This window comes from Pristiophorus japonicus, chromosome 18, assembly GCF_044704955.1.
Source record: "Pristiophorus japonicus isolate sPriJap1 chromosome 18, sPriJap1.hap1, whole genome shotgun sequence".
NCBI classification, from domain to species: Eukaryota; Metazoa; Chordata; class Chondrichthyes; family Pristiophoridae; genus Pristiophorus; species Pristiophorus japonicus.
The window spans coordinates 109,651,281-109,676,388 of record NC_091994.1 but is presented as its reverse complement, the minus strand read 5'-3'; the positions used below and the strand labels follow the sequence as shown (position 1 = coordinate 109,676,388).

At 41.2% G+C, this 25,108-nt stretch overlaps 1 protein-coding gene across 4 annotated transcripts in view; it reads right to left on the bottom strand.

Moving 5' to 3' along the window:
* Positions 1 to 927: 927 nt before the first annotated feature.
* The window catches only part of clstn1 (calsyntenin 1), a 74,854-nt gene continuing 50,673 nt past the window's right edge, over positions 928 to 25,108 (bottom strand). For 2 of the 4 annotated variants that reach the window (XM_070860531.1, XM_070860532.1), the window contains 14 exons: positions 24,053 to 24,202; positions 23,201 to 23,386; positions 21,084 to 21,341; positions 18,446 to 18,567; positions 16,523 to 16,685; positions 14,962 to 15,012; positions 13,155 to 13,312; positions 10,595 to 10,743; positions 8,210 to 8,436; positions 7,704 to 7,874; positions 5,770 to 5,915; positions 5,122 to 5,257; positions 3,816 to 4,000; positions 928 to 3,109 (listed from right to left, as the gene is read on the bottom strand). In XM_070860531.1, coding sequence (XP_070716632.1) covers positions 2,912 to 3,109; positions 3,816 to 4,000; positions 5,122 to 5,257; positions 5,770 to 5,915; positions 7,704 to 7,874; positions 8,210 to 8,436; positions 10,595 to 10,743; positions 13,155 to 13,312; positions 14,962 to 15,012; positions 16,523 to 16,685; positions 18,446 to 18,567; positions 21,084 to 21,341; positions 23,201 to 23,386; positions 24,053 to 24,202 — 2,300 coding nt within the window. In that variant the 3' untranslated portion in view covers positions 928 to 2,911. The remainder of the gene's footprint in view (positions 3,110 to 3,815; positions 4,001 to 5,121; positions 5,258 to 5,769; positions 5,916 to 7,703; positions 7,875 to 8,209; positions 8,437 to 10,594; positions 10,744 to 13,154; positions 13,313 to 14,961; positions 15,013 to 16,522; positions 16,686 to 18,445; positions 18,568 to 21,083; positions 21,342 to 23,200; positions 23,387 to 24,052; positions 24,203 to 25,108) is intronic. The other 2 variants (XM_070860533.1, XM_070860534.1) reach the window with 1 other exon arrangement.

The window sequence follows — 25,108 nt, the reverse complement described above, 5'->3', positions numbered from 1 at the left end:
CATCACCCCAAGAAATTGCACATACAGACCTCATTAAAACATGCTAGACAATATTGTAGTGTTTAGGGCTGGAAATTTATTGTAGCTCAAAGACTGTCCAAACTGACCTATCATATACAGATCTGTAAGTAATACCCATATTGGCTACATAAAATTCAGAACATGATTACACCTTTGTTAGCTTTTAACATGATAGCCTTTAAGTCTAATACATTATCTACGATGACAATATATGGATAGACTTCAAGTCTCATACACAACATGAACACAAGACAACTATGTCAGACAAATACTTTAAACATAGGATTTATACTTTTCCACCTTTTGAAAAAAAACTAGCACTTTTTTTAAAAACTTGGCGAGAAAAAAAATCAAGTAAAACCATATTCCCCCACTGTTAGGAAATCTACAATTTAAAGTTACAAAATAATTATTTTTAGACTATTCCACTTCCTGGATGTACATCATTAAGTTACGCTATTTGCAAAAATCAAGGCACTCCCAACCAGCTCATCTCAATCCACATGTTTCTGCCCAGGACAGATCCTGATCCATGGAATGGGAGAAGCAAGATGTAAAAAAATGCAGACCTGGCTTCAAGGAGTGACTGTGGTCACAGCATGGAATTAGATGCTGTATGGTTGGGAAGGATGTGTGAAAATCCTGATTAATAGCACATTCTGTACAGAAACGCTACATTCTCAACTTCCATTTAAATAATAACCTTGCATCCTCGTGTCTGGACTTCAGATCTCATCTTCAACCACCAACAAATCACTAATTTAGCAGCACACAGATATATTTTCAATTAGCGGTATAAATACTACTGGCCCATCCCTGGTTAAGATGCTGGTGTACAACATTCCCAATTATCTATCAATAGCAATTCTCTCTCTGATGTGAAATAATAGACCAATTCTACAACCGTTCGTCACAGTAGTTTATTCACCACGAAGACAGACGGGCTTTTGGAAAACCCGTTACAAAATAGAGCTTGAAGATCTCAGTGGAAGGTTACTAAGTTTGTGAAAGAGCTGCATTTTCACTTTAGGCAGTGTTATGACTTAATTTCTTAGCCACACAGATCAGTAACAATTCATCATCATCATAGGCGAATGGTATTGTCATTCACATAGCAGCTCATAGAGGCTCTACTTTTGAGATGTCTGTGATGCTGGCCTTTTCACAATGCTTGGATATCATAAATGACGCTTAACTACATTCTCTGCACTCGAACAAGAATATATCTCGATGTACACTTCTGATTTCTAAGGTTTACCCGAAGTAACTCAGACCTGAAAACTCTTGTCTTTCTATTTGATACTGAAATGCTATGGGCATTCCCATTTGAAACGGCAATGGCAAAAACTCTCAATCGAGCATTCCCTTGGATTCAAGATATTTTTCAAATTGCAGAAATGTCGCAAGAGTTTTTAATTCTCAAGACATTTGCAATTCCAAGTAATTTGAGGATAAGAAAAGGGTGCCAAAGCATAGAAGTGTCATTATATCCACTTCCCACCAAGTCTTGCTTTTTCTTTGAGAGTAGCCAAATTCATCTCATCCCTTCTAACCATTTGCACATTACCTCAGTCACAACAAAAGTCCTCACATAAATTTTGCAACAGCTATAATCTTCCCAATCATTTTGACCACAAATACTCCTGTGAGATCCTCAGAGATTCGTTTCAATGTCTCCAAAGTTCATTCAGCCAGGTCTGCTCTGTGCATCTCACCATAGCTGCACATTTTAGTACCTTTCTGGCAAACATTCTTTCATATCCATTAAAAATTCATTTAAAAAACATGGAGGCAGAGCACTGTTTTAAAACCACCAAACACGTGATTCACAAATATGAGCCAATTTCTTTGTACAATTTCAACTACAATATTACCAGGAGAAACCAAAGTTTACTAAATGTAAACAAAGAGCATAAAACTACAGTACAATTCAATGTACAGGAACTATTGGTAGTTATTTGAAATGTGTACTGATCCAACAGGGATGGTTCTCAAAGAAAGCCCATTAAGTTCTTGGTTTTGTCGAGTCCATCTCTCCCCATTGTAAATCCTCCATTTTAAAAAGACAGTATTACCTTTGCTTGGTCTATACAGGGTCTGCTTTGGTCCAATCCACCCACCCAATGCAGAGTCACCAAGTGGTTGCCAATTCTACATTCCGGTTAACCTTTACTTTCATTTTAACTGGGGAAATAAATATTTGAAATTTGGAGAAGTTTTACGCCAAAGGGCATACAGTCTTATTAACTATAGGTTTATGCTGGTTGAGCAGTTAAAATTGCCAAAAAAAACACATTTCTCCCCTTACTTCAGCTTTAACAGTTGAATACATTGAAATGTAAATTACAGCAGTACTACTTTATGTCGCATCAGTAAGGGTGACTTTATCAAAATTAAACTTAGTTACAACACAGCCAGAATAGTTTAAAAGTATGTTGAGCAGATAGAACCTCAAACGGCCAACATAAAAGATACACTGTCTCTTTAAACTTCTGCTTTTCAAACTCAAGTTTGTCCAATCCCTGTTTTCACTACCACATTGACATTAATTACATAATTTCAATATATTTACAAAATATTAAAAATCTCATTATTCCTCTACATAAATCGACCTCTTCTGCAATTTTTTTCCACATGCACTAGAAAAAAATTTATGACCAGGCCAAAACCAAGCAACTTTAAACGCTACTCAATGCAATTTTTCTTCTTTCAATGGAAACAGAAAATAGCAAAGCTGCTTCTTAGAGCAAAAGGGACAGTCCTGAAAATCGTGTGTATTGTCTAGCTAGAGTCACTCATCAGATGACAAGAAAAAAGTGCAAGATGGTTCCTTAGGTAAGATGGAGTGGGCAACGGAGTCTCCAAAAGCACAAAGCAACAGCAGGGAAAATCAATAGGTAAGAGTCGAGTCATCCCATTCAAGTTGCTGCTGTCGGTTTACATTCTGCTGGTCTTCTTCCTGCTCACCTTCTTCTTCCTCGCTGCTTTCAGATTCCGCACTAGTAATGTCATCTTCCTCATCACCTTCCTCACTTTCTTCCTCCTCTTCCTCCTCCTCCTCCTCACTACTATGCTGGTCTTCGTATGTCTAGTGAGGCAACAGAACAGATCATTACTACAACCAATTTGATGACCTCAGTCTCTTCCAAGACATAACAAACAGATATATACACATCATCATCATAGACGGTCCCTCGTATCGAGGATGACTTGCTTCCACGCCAAAAAGGGATGAGTTTACAGGTGTTTCAATGAAGGACCTAATATTCCAGATCCCAAACTACATGTTGAAGGGTGGAAGATGCCTGTGCGTGGATTTTTTATTTTTATTTATTTATTTATTTTTTTTTTTTTTAAAAACGTGGGGTGGCCGTTGCACACCAGCCACCACACGGGCTTGACAGAGCTAGGTCTTGGTCCAGTGGCAAGGGTTAACCAGGACGACTGGAGACCAGCTCTGCTGCATGGGCCTAGTGTGCACACAATCACAGTGTGGGCTGGCCCGTGCTGCCCCTGGGCCCTCAACTCACGCCTCTCCTGGGCCCCGGTCACTTCCTTCTACAAACTCTTGCTGCTCCTTCGCCCCTCCTGCTGTGCTTGCCCGCACTACAATCAGCGATTTGGCTTTGCAGCCTTCGCCCTCCTGCAGTGGTGTGCGTGTGTGTATATATAAAAACATACGTGCGCGCGCGCGCGCACACACACACACACACACACACACATACACAGTCAACAATTTATTTCCCAGGTGAATAGGAATTTCAAAACATGCTTTGGATTAAATAGCTATTTACCTCCATAGGGTTCACTGTAATGGTCAAGGCTGAATCATCCCAATCCATCTCATTCTCTTTCCCATTCTCCTGATCCCGCATAGTCCGCTGATGTGCAGCACGGATTCGGAAAACCCCCAGGATTATCATGAAGATCAGGAAGCTGACACAGACCACGATGACAATTGTTGCTGCACTGGGCACAACTTGGAAACAAAAGCATTTTCTTTAAATAAATTAAAAAAGGCAACAATTTATAGCCAAGAACATGGCTCACAAGAACATCTGCATTCACTAAAACTGCCTTGCACAAAAGATCAGGATTTGCTTGGAACAGCATGATATTTTACCCCAGCTGCACACTGCAATGGTTGTATTTTAACACCAAATTAACAGCTGTATTCTAACCAAATTAACTAGGTTTTGTAATATGGCTATTTGGCATTTATTGTAAACTTTATTTTTAAAACCTCATCCTTGGGCTCTCCCAGACCATTCTCCAGTTGAAGCAATTTGCTCCAAGCCTTAAGGAAGCCACCAAATGGAACCACAGGGGACTTCCATCCAATGTGAGACAGCTACTTGAGGAGGTGACAAATTAGAGGTAAATTGGTAACCGCCTGAAAGCAGGTTACTCTCAGTTCTGATGCTGGAAGAACACACAGAATTGAACAAATGTTATTACATATCTTGGGTATTCACAGGGAATAACAAGGAAAAAAATCATGAGCACACAGGCACTTTAAATATCACTATAACCAATGCAAATCCCATGATCACAGCACAGCCAGTTTCGGAGTGGTCGTTGACATATCGCAACTTCAGAATTTCTGCATTGCCAAGTCCCAAAGTTGCGGTCAATTTCAAAGACAGAATGACAGCAAACGCTGCCAGTTCACCGTCAGCTTGACCGCAAATTCTGAGCCAATGAATTGTCAAGAAATTAACCAAAGGCAAACTAAAAAAAAACCTTCTTACTGTAAATACTGGGATTGATTCGATGAGCGAAAATCCTTGGTTGGCTTCAGAGAATGAGGTTTGATATACATTGCAAATTTGGGAAAATCATGCATGCAAGGATGTAGACTGTGTGGCTTGGTGCCCCTTTCATTTCTCTCATTAGGATTGAGGCTTATACATTTTTAATATCGAATAAAACATTTCACCCAGTACAGTACTTTTAATTAAACCAAGGTCTTATCAGAAATTCCACTGAATTGAAAGCTATTGCCTCGAACTTTGGGGGAAAAAACCCCATAAATGGCAGAGATTTCAAAAACCACCTTGTATATAAAAGCTGTATTTATAATTTAACTTTTCCAGGTACCTGAGGATGGATGGGGATTTGCAAGATTGTGTCCAGACAAGTCAACTGAAGCATGATGAACCGGACGAACAAACTCTGGCTGCGCCAATACATGGTTTGGATGCTCCACTGGATTAGCAGTGTGAATCACATTGACCTGAAAATAACATACAGATCTCAGTTAAATTGATTGCAGGACTCAGATTAGAGCGTATAAAGTTGAAATTTGATGTAACAGATACCAAGCCAGGTCCTGTTTGGCTACAATTTAAACCTCAAAAGGGACTAGGTTACCAATGTAAAACCTGCACAATAAGAATTCCAAACAGACCAAGAATTTTGTACATTCTTGGATAAGGATTCAGATTTATACACTGGGCTTCTATTGAAATCAATGTTCCAAAGCAAAAGAATTAAAGTTTTCTTTGCTGTCAAATACACAAGCTATCCTTCAAAGTTGAGAAAGTTGCCCATCCCTAATTGCCCTAGAGGGTAATTAAGGATGGGCAATAAATGCTGGCCTTGCCAGTGACACTCACATCCTGGAACGAATTTAAAAAATGTTATCTCCTGATCACCCAATAATTTTGTATTCAATTTTTTTAAGATTCCAATGCAACAGAAGTTTGCAAGCTTCTTCTACCAAAGTCTAAAGGAGTTTTCACCTACCTCAACTTTGAACTCATTACTGGCATAGCGTCCATTCAGCTCTGAGCAAACAAGTTTAAACTTCCTTTCAAACAGTGACTCACTGTTCCAGTTTCGGTAACGGATCAAATGCAACATGTCTTCATAATTTGCCATTGTGTCAACACCTGTACAAATCATATTAATGCAAGAACATGAAACAGGTTTCAAAAAGGATATCTAGTATTAGGATTTTCATTCCAAAATTGTTGCAAGGCAGAAGACTCAAAGCTCAGCAGGCTTATCCAGTGAGCAGCTGAACCAGATTAGAGGCCCTCGCTAACACCCCCGATCTGCTATTCTATCTGCCAGAGAGGGATAGTAGTGTTAATATTAGTATTAGCATCCCTAGGTTAAGGGAGAGGGAGAGGGACGGTTAGGGTTGCTATTTCAGATTGCTGACCAGTGATCTTTGCTGCAAGTGATAACTCCTGCAGTCAAATAGGTGCTGGAAATTACAGCCAAGGCTCGCACTTAATAATAGATGAGGTACTAGAGGGCATCTGGGATCTATAGAAGTGGACCCAACAAAGAGTTAAAACATTCAAGAGATTTGATGAATTATATAAAATTGGCAAGATCATCAATTGCAGGGATTTTTTACCATATAAAATTATCTACTGCTAATGCAATTCAGTCCCTGTTATGCTTTAAGTTGGTTATATTATGGTGCAGTAATGCACATTTAAGCTCAAGGTAATACCTAAAAATTATATTCTTCCCATCCAATTTCAATTTTTCTCCAATGCTCCAGCTATAGCTCCACAGGTGGTCCTGCAGCACCTCATTCAAATGCTAATTCTGCAGACAGATAATGATAGTAGATGCAGATCATCACAGTTGAGCTTGGTCCTGTCCTTGCTGTTACATGCACAATTCCAGTAGAGGTCAATGGATTGTTATTGGAAACATGAACTCCAGCTGTTTTCCCTCCCCAAAACCATAAAGGTCATTTGTAGCATCTGCAATGCCACCTAAAAATATTGAATTTTTTGATGTCCACGGGTACGACAACCATTTGGAGAGGGGGTTAGGGAAAGAGATTAATATTTTTCCTATTTTCAAAAACATTCTTTAAAATAAGTATCCTTAAGCCTCACACAAAAAGCATACCACCAGTCACATCTGCAATCCCTCAAACCAGTGGTTTTCAAAATGTATTGAGGATCCCTGCAAATATTGGTGATTCCTGAGACCCCTATCCTAACTTCTGGAAGACTTGCATTTATATAGAGTCTTTCATGACCGTCACAGCCACTTTTGAAGTGTAGTCACTGTTGTAATGTAGGAAACGCAGCAGCCAATTTGCACACAGCAAGCTCTCACAAACAGCAATGTGATAATGACCAGATAATCTGTTTTGTTATGTTGATTGATGGATAAATATTGGCCAGGACACCAGGGATAATTCCCCTGCTCTTCTTCAAAATAGTGCCATGGGATCTTTTACGTCCACCTGAGAGGGCAGACGGCGCCTCGGTTTAACATCTCATCTGAAAGACGTCATCTTTGACAGTGCAGCACTCCCTCAGCACTGCATTGGAATGTCAGCCTAGATTTTTGTGCTCAAGTCCCTGGAGTGGGACTTGAACCCACAACCTTCTGACTCGGAGGTGAGAGTGCTGCCCACTGAGCCACGGCTGACAAATTCTGACAGCTAAACTCAGCTACTCAAAGGAGAACCATGCTGTTTTTGAAGAACGTTTCAGAATACAGAAATAGCAACATGCTAGTCAATAAACAGAGAAATGCAGAAATTTGATGAACAAGTTGAAATCCAATGACCTTGGGAGCTGCATGTGAACTTGCTAGGCATGAGGTGCCTCAATTTGATAACCTATGTTCAAGACAACACTGTCAATACTTGCTCTGCACATCTCTCAAGTGCCTTCTGCCTCCCACTCGTTAAAACTCACCCGTGATAATCATGCCAGTAGAGGAGTTACTCATTTCCATGCCCCTTTGTCGGAGTTGAGAATGATCAACTTCAAAGCTCTCCTGTTCTGCGTTCAGCTCATCTCCAATAACGGAGACCTCGCATGTGTCCAGATTGTGCATTATCTCTTCAGATACCATCGACTCTTGGACTGCAAACAAAAAAACCATTAAAGGCAGAATAAGTTTCAGCTCAATCAAGATTACTGAGAAATGGAGATGGAATGGAGAGTAAAATCAACATCCTAAAACCCCAATGGCTCCAATCTTTTATGCTAAGACAATTGGGAGTGGGGGTTCTGTGAACAGAGATGTAATGCAGTATGTCGATCTGGGGGAAGATCTGGACACCAATATCTGGTATGAGCACTACCTTAATAATAAACCTCTGGTTTGATTATCTTCTTTGGTAAAAGATATGGGAAGAAAAATCCATCAGCTCACAGCAATCTATAATATAACAATTAATTGCTGATGGAAATGTTACCTGTAGGTTCATCTTCATCCTCTCCTTCCAGCGGCATTTCTCGTGTGATGGTACTCACAATCTTCAGCTCTGGGAACAGTGGAACACCCTCGTTACTTTCAAATTCAGAGGCAGCACGTGCAAAGTGGTCAATCCCAGTCAGGCTTATCTTTGGTTCATCGGGCTGAAGTACCATTACATAGCCCTCCACCTCCGGGACACTGATACAAGTCTCTTCATTGAAGCACCTGGAATTTAAAAAAAAATAAGTTTAGTGCAGTATTCTCCAAAAATGTTAACGAGCTTAGAATATGTTTTTTTGCACGCTTTCGCAGTTTGTCCTGCACAATTTAAGATTTAGCATCCAGAGGGGGTGGGGGGGGGGGGAAGAACAACCACAAATAACTCTACCTTAAATTTCCACCCTTGCTCTGTCCTTTTGGCTAGCTGATCTTCCCCCATGCCACTATACACAGGATATCATTCTGAACCTTACTTTTGATTCTTTTAAACCATACGAAACAGTGATCAAATGGTAATGCAAGCAAACAGCTCAAAACTTTTACATTAGTATGTCCAACAGAGATAATTTTGGGATAGATTGGACAGGATCGCTGAATGCGGATGTTAATTCTTTACAGCAATCAAGATGGCCATATCCACAACAGATCATGCAATACTCGCCCTCATTTATTTAACCTCCATATACAATTACGTGAAAGTAGTACAATGACTGGTAATGGAACTGAAGACCCAAATGCTGAGGATTGCAACACATCATGCTAATCTACGCAATCAGAACGCAAATCTTGGTGCAAAAATAGCTTCAACTATCGCTTTAGCAAATATCACCCCTTATAGCTCAATAGGTAAATGCATCGACATGCTTTAGTATGGAGTCGGGCTGAATAGGCAAGTCCCAGGTTTGATGTTTCATGTATGCTGTGGAAGCCTATGCCTATTATGCCTATTAAGACTGCTACCACTGGCCTCTGTGTCCCTGGATTAGCCAGGAGAAAAAATGCCAAGGGTTACCAATGATCAGCATCAGTAAACACAGCTGCAAGGCCCTACACCGACAGGGTGAAGATGATCCTTGATGGGCGCCCATATACCAGTTTAACAGCCTATTTCACCATCATGCCTTGTACTCAAATGCGTGCTTTGCCACAGTGCCATATATTGATACAAATTACACCGTTTTGAATTAAGGGAGTGTGTGGGGACGGGGGAAGTGAGATGATGTCGTCTCAATATCAGCCCACAAAATGTCTCAGCAATAATAGAATGAGCCAACTTCCACCAGATGCTCCTTGCACTGCCAGGTAACAGCACTAGATGCATTTTACAACTTGGCTTACTAATCTGTTCACCAATGTGTCTATCTATAGTTTCTTCCCCCCCCCCCCTCCGCATAGAAACAATAGTATTCAGTATCCTCGGTAATTTGTTTTATGAGCTCCCGAGAGATTCCTACTGCGCTGGATGGGGAAGTCAGCTGACTGACCCAGAAGATGCAGACCTCCCTCCACTGCTGGGGTCGATTAATTTACTTCACCATTTAGCACTTTTTAATACCACAATTAGGTCACTCTTAAACTATCTTTCTAGGCTGTAGTGCTTGAGCTCATCTAATCTCTTCTCATAGCATATCCGATTTACCTATGGGATCAGTCTCATTCCTGTCCTGTGTAGCTACTCCAACTCGTGCACACCTTGGTGGCATGCTCCCTGCTCCCAGGCACTTCTATCAGAATTTATAACTGCTGTGCCTTAGAGAAGCAATTCCTTTGGAACCATGAATAATATCAAACAGCTACCCAGCAATAACCCACATTCTACCATCCTACAATTAAAAAGGGTAAAAATGGCAGTGGCGTACTGTAAAACGTCAACATTTCCAAGTAAAGCCATTCCTTTTCACAAACAGTAATCATCAAAAGGCTAAAAAATTGTAGTGCAACTCTTGGGAAGAATATGCGGCTGTTAGGAGCAGGAGTCGGCCATTCGACCCTTTGAGCCTGCACCGCCATTCAATAAGATCATGGCTGATCTCATCTTGGCCTCAACTCCACTTCCCTTACCTGTTCCCCATAACCCTTGACTCCCTATGTAAGCACATTAAATGTGTTTCCTTATAAATCCTGCAGTTGCCTTAAAGCAACAATTACTATTCAAAATACTTCAGTCAGTCAATAGAGCTACACCATTCATTAGGGCTACTTTTAAAAGCTTGCACAAAATCTTGGTTACTATAACATACATCTTGAGTTAAAAAGGGATGTACATTTGAAGGATTAAAACTTCACACTTCTAGATTCTATACAAAATTTTAAACTGGCAGTCTAAATATTGAAAATAAAATCCTAAATATTAGCATTAACCAATTTCAATTATCCAACTTACTTCACAATAGTGGTGATTTTCAATCTTCGGATTCCAGGTGTTGGGAACTGCCGAGAGTTGAGGTATGACACATGCTGCATACTCTTGTCAAAGTTTTCAGTATCATCCCCTTCCAGGGCAAGCACTGACTGGGTCGGATTGAAATGAACCTAAAAAATAAAAGTTTATTCAAGTTTTCTAAATAGGGAGTTGGAGCTGTCAATGTCCAGGTAAGATTTGCTCGATTGCCCAGAGACACTCACTGGGGCCAATATTGCTCTACAGCACATCAGCCCTTAGAGCTCCACAAAGGCCTATTCTGAACCCGAGCACAGGGAGATGTAGGCAGTAAGTCAGAGCGCACTGGAAGCCTGAACGCCTGCTGTGCTCAAGGCTCATCAATGCCAGTGTCCAGGCTCAAGTTACTATCCATCAGGGCCTCTGAAATATCAACGCAGAACAGCAATTAGAACCAATGCCCATTGTACCTTCTAATCAATAGCTTTAAGAACTCGTCTTGAGCCATGCAAAGGATAACCTGCACTTGGGTTCAGCCACCACTATACCCTACTGATTAAAACAAATTAAATATCGTGCAGTTGAATGCAGCTTTTTAAATTCAAGTCACCACACACCTTGGATTTATATAGCATCTTTCACGACCACTGGATGTCTCAAAGCACTTTACAGCCAATGAAGTACCTTTTTTTGGAGTGTAGTTCCTGTTGTAATGTGGGAAATGCAGCAGCCAATTTGAGCACAACAAGCTCCCACAAACAGCACTGTGATAATGACCAGATAATCGTTTTTTTGAGTGATGTTGATTGAGGGATAAATATTGGCTCCAGGGAGAACTCCCCTGCTCTTCTTCAAAATAGTGGCAAGAGATCTTTTGCGTCCACCTGAGGGGGCAGACGGGGCCTCAGTTTAGCGTCTCATCCGAAAGACGGCATCTCCAACAGTGCAGCACTCCCTCAGCACTGCACTGGAGTGTCAGCCTATTTGTGTGCTCAAGTACCTGGAGTGGGACTTGAACCCTCAACCTTTTGACTCAGATGAGTGTACTGCCTGCTGAGCCACAGCTGACACACAGCTGTGCAAAGCTATTATAAAAGAGTGTCAACATTCCCAATGCTTTTGACCTGATTTGGCCCATTGGCTGATATAGATGTCTGAAACTGAACAAAAAAAAGTGGGTATTTTGATTGGCATCAAAATGTGACTACTTATAAGGTAAAAACTGATGGAGCAACATGATTTGACTATGTCCCAGCTGACCAGGGCATGCAATAACCAGAGGTACAATCAATACATTTGTAGATTATAACAGAAAACTGGAAACACAGTTTTGTAACCTGAGGATTTCCACTGACTCGAGATAAAAATCATAGAAATTTACGGCACAGATGATGGTCATTTGGCCCACTGTGTCTTAAAAACAATAAAGGGGGAAGGGAAAATAACTGAAGTAACCCCTTGTTAGAAAGTGCATGCCTGGAGCCAAAATCGGGTGTGGTTATAAAGAAATCATAGAAATTGACAGCACAGGGGGGCCGCCATTTGGCCCATCGTGTTCATGCCAGCTGGCGTAAAAAAAAAAATACCGCCATCACATCCCCCCCCCTTCCTTTTTTATCCCCACTATCTCGTCTGAAAACCCTGTAACCAGGAATGTTGAGCTGCCATTTTTCAGCCATGTCTCAATAACACCCCAACCCATTTTATCAACATAATCTCGCTCACACACAAAGAATGGCTACTTCAAGAGGGTATCAGTGGGCAGCCCGTCCCTTTGTAATTTTATCCCAGAACGAGTTATTCCCTTCATGTAAGCACTTGCCACTGAGGAGATGATTAGTACCTGGTTCTGACTCTACAGAGCAGGATATTTTTTTAAATTATTTCTTGGGGAAAGAAAACATAACTGGGGTGATGTAATGTATTTGCGTCATGGGTTCTTTACTTAAGAATTCATAGCAACACATTGCTATTAAGAAGTAGTTGGTTTATTAGCAAACGGTTTAACAATCACACTACACATTACCGGTTCATCCATCAGCTCACAACCACCTGGCTTGTTGTGGGTTCCCCAAATCCAACTGGCTGGGATTTTATTGAGTCTTGTGAACATCACGTGACTGGCTAAGCCACTCCCAACTCAACAGCTCTACAACTATTTTACAAAACAATAAATAAACATTAAATCAAGTGCCCCCTTATTAAAGGGAGGGGGGGGGCACACTCCAAACAGTTTACAAGTGCCTTTTTGTTGTTTTTTTTGTGGGTTTTTTTGGCACTAAAACCACAAGTGCCCCCTATAAAAGTGGAGGGGAACACTCAAACTCAGCAATAAAACAAATTAAACTTTTAAAACATATAAAATCAAATTAAAATTTGGTTGCCGAGGGTGATGATGCACTCCAGTTCCTCCGGCGCCCACCTCTCGCGGAAGGCCGCGAGCGTACCAGTGGACACCGCGTGCAACAGCTCTACAAACCTGTGAACATCCTCACAGGTGCATAAAATACAAGTGATGCCTCTCATGCGTAAATGTGAGGAAAACAACCTCAACAGCTCTTACCATCACGCCTTTGTCAAGATTCTCAGAATCTAAGAGATCCAGTCCCTCTTTACACGTGTACAAGCAGTCAATCACCTTCTTGCTCTCAATTTTGCCGGTCCGAATCATCAAACCAGCGAGATTGCCTTTGAAGAACTGAGTCATGCGAAATTCACCTCCTGGAATGAGAAAAGTTAATGTAGACATGCATTGCTGTTTTACATGTAGCCATCTTTTATAATTGCCATGTACGTGCATTCATGCAGGTTAGTGAAACGTCCATTCTTTCCATGGTTAGCTTTTGTCCTCATGTGCATAACGGATGACTTGCAGCCGGGCACTTGCCCTCATGCATATGGACTTGGGAAAACGCAGCACTTCACTGCAGTCAAGTATAATTGATGAAGATGGAAGGAATGGGGGGTGGGGGGTTTGTTGTGCCAGCTATTTTTTTTAAAATACAGTGAGGTGGTACATGAATAATCAAAATAAAGCTATGCTATTTGCTAAAAACTAACCAACAGACTAAGACTTATATAGTGAATCCAATTTAAGGAAACTCCTCCAGGAAACTAGAAAATATTTCAAAAATTGTAGCATCACACAACTAAAATAGCTGATCTGTCTAGTATCAGACATCATCTGACTGCATAACCAAAAAAAGCTCAGCTGCTTTGTTGCATTAGTTGCCTGCACACTCGGTTGTATTAAGCCTGTTTAATGTTAAAAGTTCAGTGAAATTGTCAGACTTTGATTCCAAAACTTCTGAACTCCATTCTGCTTCATGTGCATGGGTAAGATTTTACATGCTCCTGTTGCCATGTCTCTTGTGCCTTTAAGTAATCCTAAATTCAAAGTGAAGCACTTATCACACGAAATTCATGCCCGAATTTTTAGATAAAAGGGAATGAATTACATTCTTTCAGATAACCCTCCCAGGGATTTTCAATATGGTGGACCAGAAAAGAGGCAGAAACCTTGGCCATTCAGGACTAAAATTCCAGTAGTTACACTGCTGACTGTCCTGTACAGTAAATGGAACAGAGTTGCACCTTATTTACATGAAGCACCATAGCCTGTGATTTATGGGTTAATTATTTAAGGATTGGAGAGCGCTGCTTTACATTGATGGGTAGGGCACATGCTTTGCTCTGTGGGGAGTGGGAGGTGCATAGGCTTTGTAGAAACTGTAAGCCCTCAATTACATTCACCAGAATCAGTAAGCCACTTGTGTTGCCATAAGTGAGCACAGAATACTCTGTACTAGAGCAGAAAATGCAAAAGAATTAAATATGTAAATGTAGAAAAGCAAACAATCGCTTTTGTTTCAGCTCAATGATTTAACTAGACACACTCATACTAAAATGAACCAGAGCCATATTTGTCTGGAACACGAGCTTCACAGGTCTGGCTCATTACATTTACAGAAGGCTTTGGGGAATTTATGCCCAAAGTCTGAGTAGTCAAATTACATTAGATCAAAACTGCATTGTTCTGCAATTTTAAACCTCACGTCAAATTGAAAACACCAACATTGACTAAATTTGGGAATGTCCACTTTGAAATAACAGCCCCATTAAAATTTAAAAGGTTTTCCTAGATAATGCCACTCTACTTAAAACCACCTCACTGCCATTCAGCCAGCACACAGAAATCCAACCTCCACAACCACTCCACACTCTCCAAAAGAAATCTAGGTAGCACAATGCAGAAACAAGTCAAGAAGCAGGGTATGATGCAGCCAAAGTGGATAAAAAAAAACATATGATAAACATTTCATGCTAATTGTGGAAATATACATAAACAGGAGGGAACCCCCCCCAGCAACCTGGATAGGCTTCAGTCACAGTTTCATTTTCATTTTCGTTTCCTGTATATTCTGTAGAAAAGTAAGAAAAAAAAAAGGAAATATGGGAGTAAAGGACTAATGATTGTTGGGGAATCTAATTGCACATGTGAAGATAATGGAAAAATCCTGTGGCCAAGAGGTTATTGGCAATCCTAAACTACGGAATGAAACTGTTAAGTTTACTTTCTTGTATTAAATATTTATCCATATTTGGCCAATTACACAGCAACAGTTCTCTGAAGTAACATTAAATTCATTTATCTTTCTCCCCTCTCCTGAAGTTGCTGACTCTTGGCGGGGTATGGATCCAAAGGCAGTAACAGCTCTGCAGTAACTTGTCCAAATTGTCAGTCATGTGTGCGGCGGGTCTGCAGGGCCATGCAGGGCAGCTGGGTGGGTCTCAGAGATTTACAACTATGCACTTGCAGTAGGAGCTGCTGGATAGCAATCAGGAGCAGGAACCCCAACAGACATTTCATCTTCCTAGCTCCGGAGTGCTGAGCCTAATTGTAGCACCCCATCAGCTAAGGGCAGACCAGAAATCAAAACTAGGACCTCTGATCTGTATAGCCTAGTGCTGCAAACATGGTGCCTTTACCCACTGGCTATTAAATTCACATTTTACATTAACCCAAAAAGTAAATTCAGAATAAGGGGTCACCCATTTAAAACGGAAATGCGGAAGAATTTCTTCTGAGGGTTGTGAATCTGTGGAATTCTCTGCCCCAGAGAGCTATGGAGGCTGGATCATTGAATATATTTAAGGTGGAGATAGACAGATTTTTGAATGATAAAGGGAGTCGAGGGTTATGGGGAGCAGGCAGGGAAGTGGAGTTGAGGTCAAGATCAGATCAGCCATGATCTTATTGAATGGCGGAGCAAGCTCGAGGGGCCAAATGGCCGACTCTTGCTCCTATTTCTTATATAAATAGTATTTAAATTGTACTCGAGTATCATTCTTCATATTTAAACAGTTAAATTGTTTCTAAAACCGACTTCCATTTATATATAGAAAAAAGAACATATACAAGTATTTCCTGCATGAAGGAGTCATTAAAACCAGATGCAATAATTCCCATACCAGATTACCCTTTGTAAAAAATGAAGCCAAAGCATACATTATGAGTTTTATTCCTGAAACCTTCCTCCCTTCTTTTCAGAAGGCAGTGGCTTGTGCTGGAGTACAGATCCCACAAACCATCTGCAACTTTAGCTCTGTGGCTGGTCAAGTGTCAGCCTGCACAGCGAATGTTAGCAGATTATGCAAATATTGGGGTTGCATGACCTGCTAACAATCACAGTTGAGCATGATCTCGCCCTTGCATGGCATCCACAAACGCAGGTTTTTCAAAAGCGGTTACTGCATAGCAATCAGCTGTTGGAACACTGGTTAAAAGCACCATCATAAATACCCAATTGCTTACTTCCATCAACACCCATTGAAAGCACAAAAATTCAGGGAATAAAATCCAGAGTTTAATAATATGCTACTGACCGAATACACCCCCGCCCCCCCAAAAGCAGTTTGATATCATTTTACCTTGCCAGCATGCTCCAACTATCAACTGAGTTTCAATCTTTGAATGGTGCAGTGGATAATCTTCAGTAACTAAGAATGGATCATATGAAACTCCATCCACATACAAGGCCACAGTGGGGATGTCAACATTCAGCACATAATGATGCCATTCTTTATCACATGCCTACAAGATGTAGGAAAGCAATATTAAGACAGAGGAAGTGTATCTGCTCAGCAAATTAATATTTAACCAAGCATAAATCAATATATTCATCCAAATCTATAAATCGAATCTCTATATAAAATGTAAGCTATTAACATCCAATCTCATTATATGGATTCTGCAATGTGTTTACTTTCTGTTCTGTTGCGAATTCAATGTGCAAACAGGAATGTTAACATGCTACTTGCTTCATCAAGAAGTTTCAAACATTTATTTTGAATAGTTATTATCTTAACCCCAGTACAATAAAATAGGTTCAGCATGTATTTTAGTTCTCCCATCTTTCTCTTTCACGGTATAATATAACCCGAAAGTTCGGTTGCCACTATGAGTATTCTCCACAGCATGACGGCCCCGACCTGCGAGAAGCCATCAGCAGAAAAGGAGCGGCGGCCCCGGGAGCAGCGTGGAGGCGTACCGCTTCAGGGAGCAGGAGGGCAACACAGCAAAGAGTGACGTCAGCAAGGTCCAGGTCGGTAATTGGAGCGTGGGCAAATGCAGCAGGTGTGGCGAGCTCGGGGCAAAGGAGCAGAGAGAGACAGTGGATGGATGTGATCAGGGTCCAGGGGAGATACGAGTTCGGGGCCAGGGGCAGCGCGGGCCAGCCCACACTGCGATGTGTGTGCACTAGGTCCGAGCAGAGCAGGTCTCCAGTTGTCTTGGGTAATTCTTGCCACTGGACCAAGACCTGGCTCTGTCAAGCCAGTGTGGTGGCTGGTGTGTAACAGCCACCACACGTTAAAAAAATCCACGCACAGGCATCTTCCACCCTTCAGGATGTAGTTCGGGTTCTTCATTTGAAACACCTGTGAACTCACCCTTTTTTTGGCGTGGAAGCAAGTCATCCTCGTTTCGAGCCTATGATGACTCTCCACAGATACCCATTCTACACTGGCTTGTCTGAACATTTACTGATGACAGCATCAGGAATTGCAGCAAATTCCGATGCAACTTTACTTCGCATTAAATTAAAGGAGGGTAAATCTACCCAGCTAGATGCAGAGTAAATGACACTGGCCCAAAAATGTGCCTCAGCCCCAGATGCAGAAGATTGCATTAGAACAATATTTTCCTATTTGTGTGACACCTTCAATATGAATGTGTTTGCTCATTAATGCCAAATTAGGGCAGTTTTGTGCTAGGAACTGGATTAGGATCGCCGAAATCACAGGATCCTTACAACTATCACACAAAGGAAATGAGCATTCAGTCAGAGCAACATTTGAACACAGGCTCCACAGCTATAACTCCTGTGCCAACCCACTGGGCCATCTAGTTCCCCCAAACATATTTATAAACTTAAATGGTGTTGCATGGATGGATTCACATAACTTGTCACAGGCATCCTTTATAAATCCAGAATCCATTTTTTCATTTTAAAGTTTTATCTGTACGAGAGGAAAAAAAAACCCAAATGGCTCTAGTCATCCAACTTGTGCCCAATAGGAGAGAGCATGATCATGTGCCTTTTTGTTTTATTATTGCATAAGAAAAGCATTTGCTTTCAAAAAGATTTGGACATGTATCCAAGGTTCATCGGTGTAGTACACGGCTGCTGCAAGATATATTCAAGTGCACACAGAAGTTCAACTTGCCAAAACTCAACCATGAATAAGTCAAAAATTCCTGCAGTAAAACTGCACGACTGCAGGTCTACCTATCTGACCAGGGTCTTATCCACACTCGCCAGATATACATCTATTATACAAGGTTTTTCAAACCTGATCAAGCTTCCAATGGAACTCTGCAGGTCGAAAGTTCTCATTCTCAGAAGGATTTTGACGGAAGAGGAAAACCAGACGGCAGTTGTACACGTAAAGGGAGTAGTGGTGACGATTCATTTCTGTAAAACACAACCAGCGGTATACATTACCAAATGTGTAGCACCAAAGTTCATCGATTTTAATTCCTGTTAATGAAGATATTTAGAGCAAATAAAAGGACTGAAGAAAAAAAAGACAAATTAAAGGATAGATCATAAGAACATAATAGGAGCAAGAGTAGGCCATTCTGCCCCTTGAGCCTGCTCTGCCATTCAACAAGATCATGGCTGATGTGATCATGGACTCAACTCCACTTTCTTGCACTGTTCCCATATCCCCTTAATATTTAAAAATCTATCGATCTCAGTATTGAATATGCTCAAAGACTGAGCCTCCACTGAGAAAAGACTGAGAATTCATTCTGGGGCAGAGAATTCCAAAAATTCACCACCTGAGTGAAGAAGTTTCTCCTCATCTCAGTCCTAAATGGCCGAGCCCTTATTATGAGACTGTGACCCTTGGTTCTAGACTCCCCAGCCCGGGAAAACATCCTCCCTGCATCTACCCTATCAAGCCCCATAAGAATCTTGTACGTTTCAATGAGATCACCTCTCATTCTTCTAAACTAGGCCTAGTCTACTCAATCTCGCATCGGACAATTCCCCCCCCCCCCCCCCCACCCACCCAGGAATCAGTCTAGTGAACCTTCGTTGCATATTGGGAGACTCAAAACACAACAGAAAGTTACAGGATGAGGGTTTGTCACCATAATTCCCTACATCACAAGTTTCCAATCTCAGTCTGTGTTACTGTGGGGAGGGCAGTATTACCCGATGTCTGGTGTGTGACATTTAGGGGACCCAATTGGAAAGGAGAAGGGAACTTTTCAGACTTGCAACTGCATTTGATCAAAAGTAACCACCAGTCTATAGACTAATGCATCAAACTGCCTGACTCCAGCAACTAACTAACTATTTATTCTCAGCTCAGGTTATATAAAATGTGAACAATGAGTTTAGAAAATTCTGTTAATGCTGTACAATAGCATGTTGCTAATTGTCACCTTCGATATCACAGCTCGGCAATTAATTCTGATCACTTAGGCTTTTACATTGAATTTAATTAGAAATTTATAAGTGGCCACTTACTTGTGCGCCAATCAGCAACAGTGTTATCTGTAATTTTGTTTTTGGGTGCACAGGCACCGGCGGATAGCTCTGCAGCCACGCAGCTTAGCAGGAACGCTGGCCAGCAGGCTGTTTGAGCTTGGAAGGCAACACAGCAGAGCAGGTTCGCGTTCTCAGCAGACATACAAGTAATACATACACACACCACCAGAGGTCACTAGATAGCAATCAGGAGCGAGAACCCTGGCTGACTTTATTGCCCTTAGCCCAAGGCTGCCGAGGCTGATTCTAAATCAGCTTAATTCAGGGAGACGCTGAATCAAACCGGTGTATACTGGGCTAGAGGATAGTGCTACAACACGAAGTGCTTTCCCCTCCAGTCTATTAAGGGAGTCTGGATTAAATTATCTGTTAATAATTCTATATTGAAGCGAGCCACTTCTTAATGCAAGACTAAAATTACCATTTAAACCACTCAATTTCATGTGAGATAGTGTAGTGTATAATCTTGCATTCATTTTGATTTTCACTGTGAATGACTAATTAAACCTGGAGCACCAAAAATAACTCATTTCAGCAGCAGCCTGCTGAGTTTCTCAAAAGCAAAACATATTTCTACTCACCTTCAGAAATTCAGTCCCAACATTCACTATATCGTGTTTGATCAAGTATCTGCCAAGACTCAGGTCGGCCCATTATCCCTTTTGTCTCTCTAATCTCTCCGGTCTTCCACCCTATCACAGACCTTCCCCTCACCTCCCCCTTTCAGTGCTCCTTAAGAATCTGTTCATTTCAAACATTGCCAGTTTTGACGAAGGGTCATCAACCCAAAACGTTAATTCAGCTTCTCCCCACAGCTGCTGCTTGACCCACTGAGATTTCCAGCATTTTCTGTTTTTATTTCAGATTCCAGCATCCTCAGTATTTTGCTTTTGTTCATCATATCTACTTACTTCCAAGTGATGAGAACCTGCTTCGAGGCTTCTATTGCCTGGAACCACAGCTTACTGATCTGGATGCTCAATCATGCATTCAGATCAAACACTTCTTCCATAATTTTAATCTTTTCACTAACTTTAATAAATGTCTAAAAAAATATGGAATGACTTGTTACATCCATAATCATATAAGCCATAATCATATAAGCAACGTGTGAACTTTTATTCTTTACAGGATTAGGGTAGGACAGTTAATGCTTAGTTGTGCAGATCAAAAGTGTTTGGAACCCATTTTCCTCCTCAGACATCTCTTAGTACTTTGATGGGAACTTTTAACAACTTGCATTTCTATAGTGTCTTTAATGCAAGAGTCACATGGCTTCACAGAGGACAAAAATTGACACCCAGCCAAAGGAGATATTAGGAGGTGACCAGAAGCTTGGTCATGGAGGTAGGTTAAGGAGGATCTTAAAAAGGAGGAGATGGAGAAGCAGAGAAGTTTAGGGAACTTCAATATAAGCTGATGCATACCTCTTTTGTCAGAGTTGCAAAGGATAGTTTCCTTTTCCCCATGAACACTAGAGCCAGGCCCATGCCGCATCCACACGGAAATAGTAAATGGTTCCTTTAGATTTGTCGTCAAAACACCTTCTGGGATTTTCACCGCTTGAGTGCCATTGAATTCAAAGACTTGATCACTGTCATGGCCGTTATCAGTGGGAAGGCCGACTGTCCAATTTGTATTGCTACTTGGTGAGGGAAGGAGATCAATTGTACCAGAAGCAGCACCTGAAATCAAATGAGAAAATTAGACATGTGCATTACATCGAGACAGACAAGGCTAATACTGGCACTAATCTTTAGTAATGGCACATTAATAGACTAAACAGTAGGCTTGTTCGATTCAGACTCTTGAATATCAGACTCACGCTGGGTTTGAAATTACTGAATCTTAGTTTTAAAAAAAAAACATTTTCAGGGAGAATTGTCAAAATTAATAAACTAAGTTTTTGGCTTGAAGTGTAACAGCACAGATCAAATAAAAATACCACATTCCGAGCCTCTTGTTGCAAGGACCTCTGTATTTACAATTTATACTTGCAACCTGTGGCCTAAAGTATAGTTATTATCTCCAAAACTTAATAGACTCCCCAAAGCCTTTCCACCACCTACAAGGCATAAGTCAGGAGTGTGATGGAATACTCTCCACTTGCCTGGATGAGTGCAGCTTCAACTCAAGAAGCTCAACATCATCCAGGACAAAAGCAGCTCGCTTGATTGGCACCCCATCCACCACCTTAAACATTGACTTCTTCCACGACCAGCGAGCCGTGCCTGCAGTGTGTACCATCTACAAGATGCACTTCCGCAACTTGCCACGGCTTCTTAGATAGCACCTCCCAAACCCGTGACCTCTACCGCCTAGAAGGCCAAGGGCAGCAGGCGCATGGGAACACCACCACCTCCACGTTCCCCTCCAAGTCACACACCATCCCGACTTGGAAATATAAGTCGACCGTTCCTTCATCGTCGCTGTGTCATAATCCTGGCACTCCCTCCCTCACAGCACTGTGGGAGCACCTTCACCACACGGACTGCAGCGGTTCAAGAAGGTGGCTCCCACATCCCACGAATGAATAAAAAGTTATTTTAATTAACCAGGTTTCAATAAATGTCTAGCGAAACACAGACACGGAAGTCATTAATGATTCTATCATTCTCGTTATTGAGGATATTGGTCAACTTTAACTGTCGACAGGTTGACCTGTATTTAACAGCAGGCAGAATGAACAAAGTCTAAAAACGAAAAATGTGTTTGGTTTAAATGAGATGTGCGGGATGGAACAGTGTAAATTTCCAAAATTCCACAATAAACTTTCTATAGTTTACTTTTATAATCTTTTAAAAAAATACATCTGAAGAAAGTTTAAAGATTAAGGCAAGTTAGGTGGAGTGTTCATATAGGACTGACCTGTTGGAAGTTACTCGATCCCCAAAAACTACAGAAATATAAAAGATTAACAAACTTTTAGGCAAATTTGACTCGTGGTACAAGTCAAAATATGCTTGTAAAGGCAGTCAGTCACAAAGAGAATTGGTGTAGTACCAGATTAAATCAGCAATATGCTGGTTGATGGTACACACTTTTGAAAGAATGCTATAAACAAAAATGAGACCTAGTTGAATAAACTTCCTTTGGGCAAGTTCACCCATTTGTCTAAAGTACATTAAACGCCTGCCTTCAGGTGAATAAGATTTCAATCAATGTTGGCGCTGCATTAAGGGGTCAGCAACTTTATTTTTTTATGTACTTGGGCCGCATTTCGAAACACAAAACGAAGCCACACATTGTTTAAGGATGGCATTTCATAAATGTACCTCAGAGGCCAATTCGCTGCTACTTAGTTGGGTTGAGTTTCCACATGCAAGTATTTCCCAAAGCATAGAAATTAGTTTTAAAAGACAGTGTCCTTTTGGCTACAGAGGAGAAATTCACACACCCTACACATCTCAACAAGTAGGTAAAAACACCTGAAATTATAACGCAGTTATAAGCATATGTAAGAAACAAACAATGGGCTGTTCAGAGAAAGATGTGGCAAGGAAAGTTTACGAGATTCTGCACTGATAGTTATCAAAAGCCTTACCACATAATCTGTGGAGTGATCTTTCAGAATACGTGTCCCTGTCACATCCTTTGCCAATATGACTGGTTTCTAATTCAAACGCTGCTTGAATAGATATAATAGGTTCATCACACGTCTCCAAATGCATACTTGGAAACAAAGCCAAACTTCCAGTGCCTGGCTCGTATTCAATTCTTTTGCTCCAACCTATATGATGAAAACATTAATGGCCATTAATAGTGCATTACCAGAGGCATCATCACCATCACACTGTACATATGCTCTTTTTGCAGTGCTTTGCTGATTCAGTTCAAGTATTTTAAGTTTTGCCACCTCGATTTCACAACCAGGTTACAAGGTATCCACTACAGGTTGAACCTCCCTTAGCCGGAACCCTCGGGACCTGGCCTGTTCTGGATAAGGGATTTTTCCGGACGAGGGGTGGTCACGTTAAAATTGGATGGTACAGGTACTGAGCAAGGGGATATCGGGGCTGGCTGGCTTGGGGCTGGGAGTGCAGCAGAGAGATCATGGCGGGGTGGCAGTGGATGGCGGGGTCAGGCCAGCAATTGCGGGAGTCGGCAGGGAGGAAGGAATTCCATTTTTTGAATTGGTTAGACATGTTGGAGTTCTGCGCGTGCGCCACCCGGTAGCCGGGAATGGTTCTGGACGAGGGGTGGTTCAACCTGTACTTTTAGATTTCAGATAGGGAGAAAGAATTATTTTCTATCTTAAAAGCTTTCATTAAATAGGAAAGTAAGTGATAATTTAAAGCAGCACAGATGTTTAATAGTCACAGTTGCAATGTGAAACAATCAAACAATGTCTCAACTATTTTATCATATTCATGTTAAATCTATTCATGCTCATTACCTTGCCAGCCAGGCTTGCATGTAGGTTTAATGTTGATCTTAACGAGAACATCTTCTGTTGAACGCTTTTTCCCACAGTCATATGCAGTCACTGCAAGCTTATACTGTCGGTCTTTGTTATAGTTTATCTTCTCAGAGTTCTTAATATACCCTGCAAAAATCACCAGTTTACAACACATTAGTCCTCATGAGCCAAAAGCAAATATGGTGCGCATCTTGACAAATGTAGACCTTATACTCCATTCCTCTCAGAAACCACAGTAATATTACAATATAGATTAAAATAAAATAGCTTTCAAATTGGTGGCTTAATACTAAAACTTTATCAACTTATAGGAGATGGAATTTTCTTAGTCTGAGTTACAAGCTTTGGACTGCTACGACGGGGAGAAAGAACAAAAAAAAATGATCAGGACCGATCACTATCCAGTGACTCATGTTGGAAAGTGCATGTGCTGATGCCAGGTGTGATCAGAATTGGTTTCAAGTGTGAGGCATTCAATAGCCTGTTAACAATCACTGTCCAGGCTTACACAAGAATACTGCGTGCAGTTTTGGTTTCCATATTTACGAAAGGATATACTTGCTTTGGAGGCAGTTCAGAGAAGGTTCACTAGCTTGATTCCGGGGATAAGGGGGTTAACATGAGGAAAGGTTGAGCCTCTACTCATTGGGATTCAGAAGAATGAGAGGTGATCTTATTGAAATGCATAAGATTATGAGGGGGCTTGACAGGGTGGATGCAGAGATGCACTGATGGGGGAGACTAGAACTAGAGGGCATGATCTTAGAATAAGGGGCCACCCATTTAAAACAGATGAGAAATTTCTTCTGAAGGTTGTAAATCTGTGGAATTTGCTGCCTCAGAGAGCTGTGGAAGCTGGGACATTGAATAAATTTAAGACAGAAATAGACAGTTTCTTAAAATGATAAGGGAATATGGGGTTATGGGGAACAGGCAGCGAAGTAGAGCTGAGTTCATGATCAGATCAGCCATGATCTTATTAAATGGCGGAGCAGGCTCAAGGGGCCGTATGGCCTACTCCTGCTCCTATTT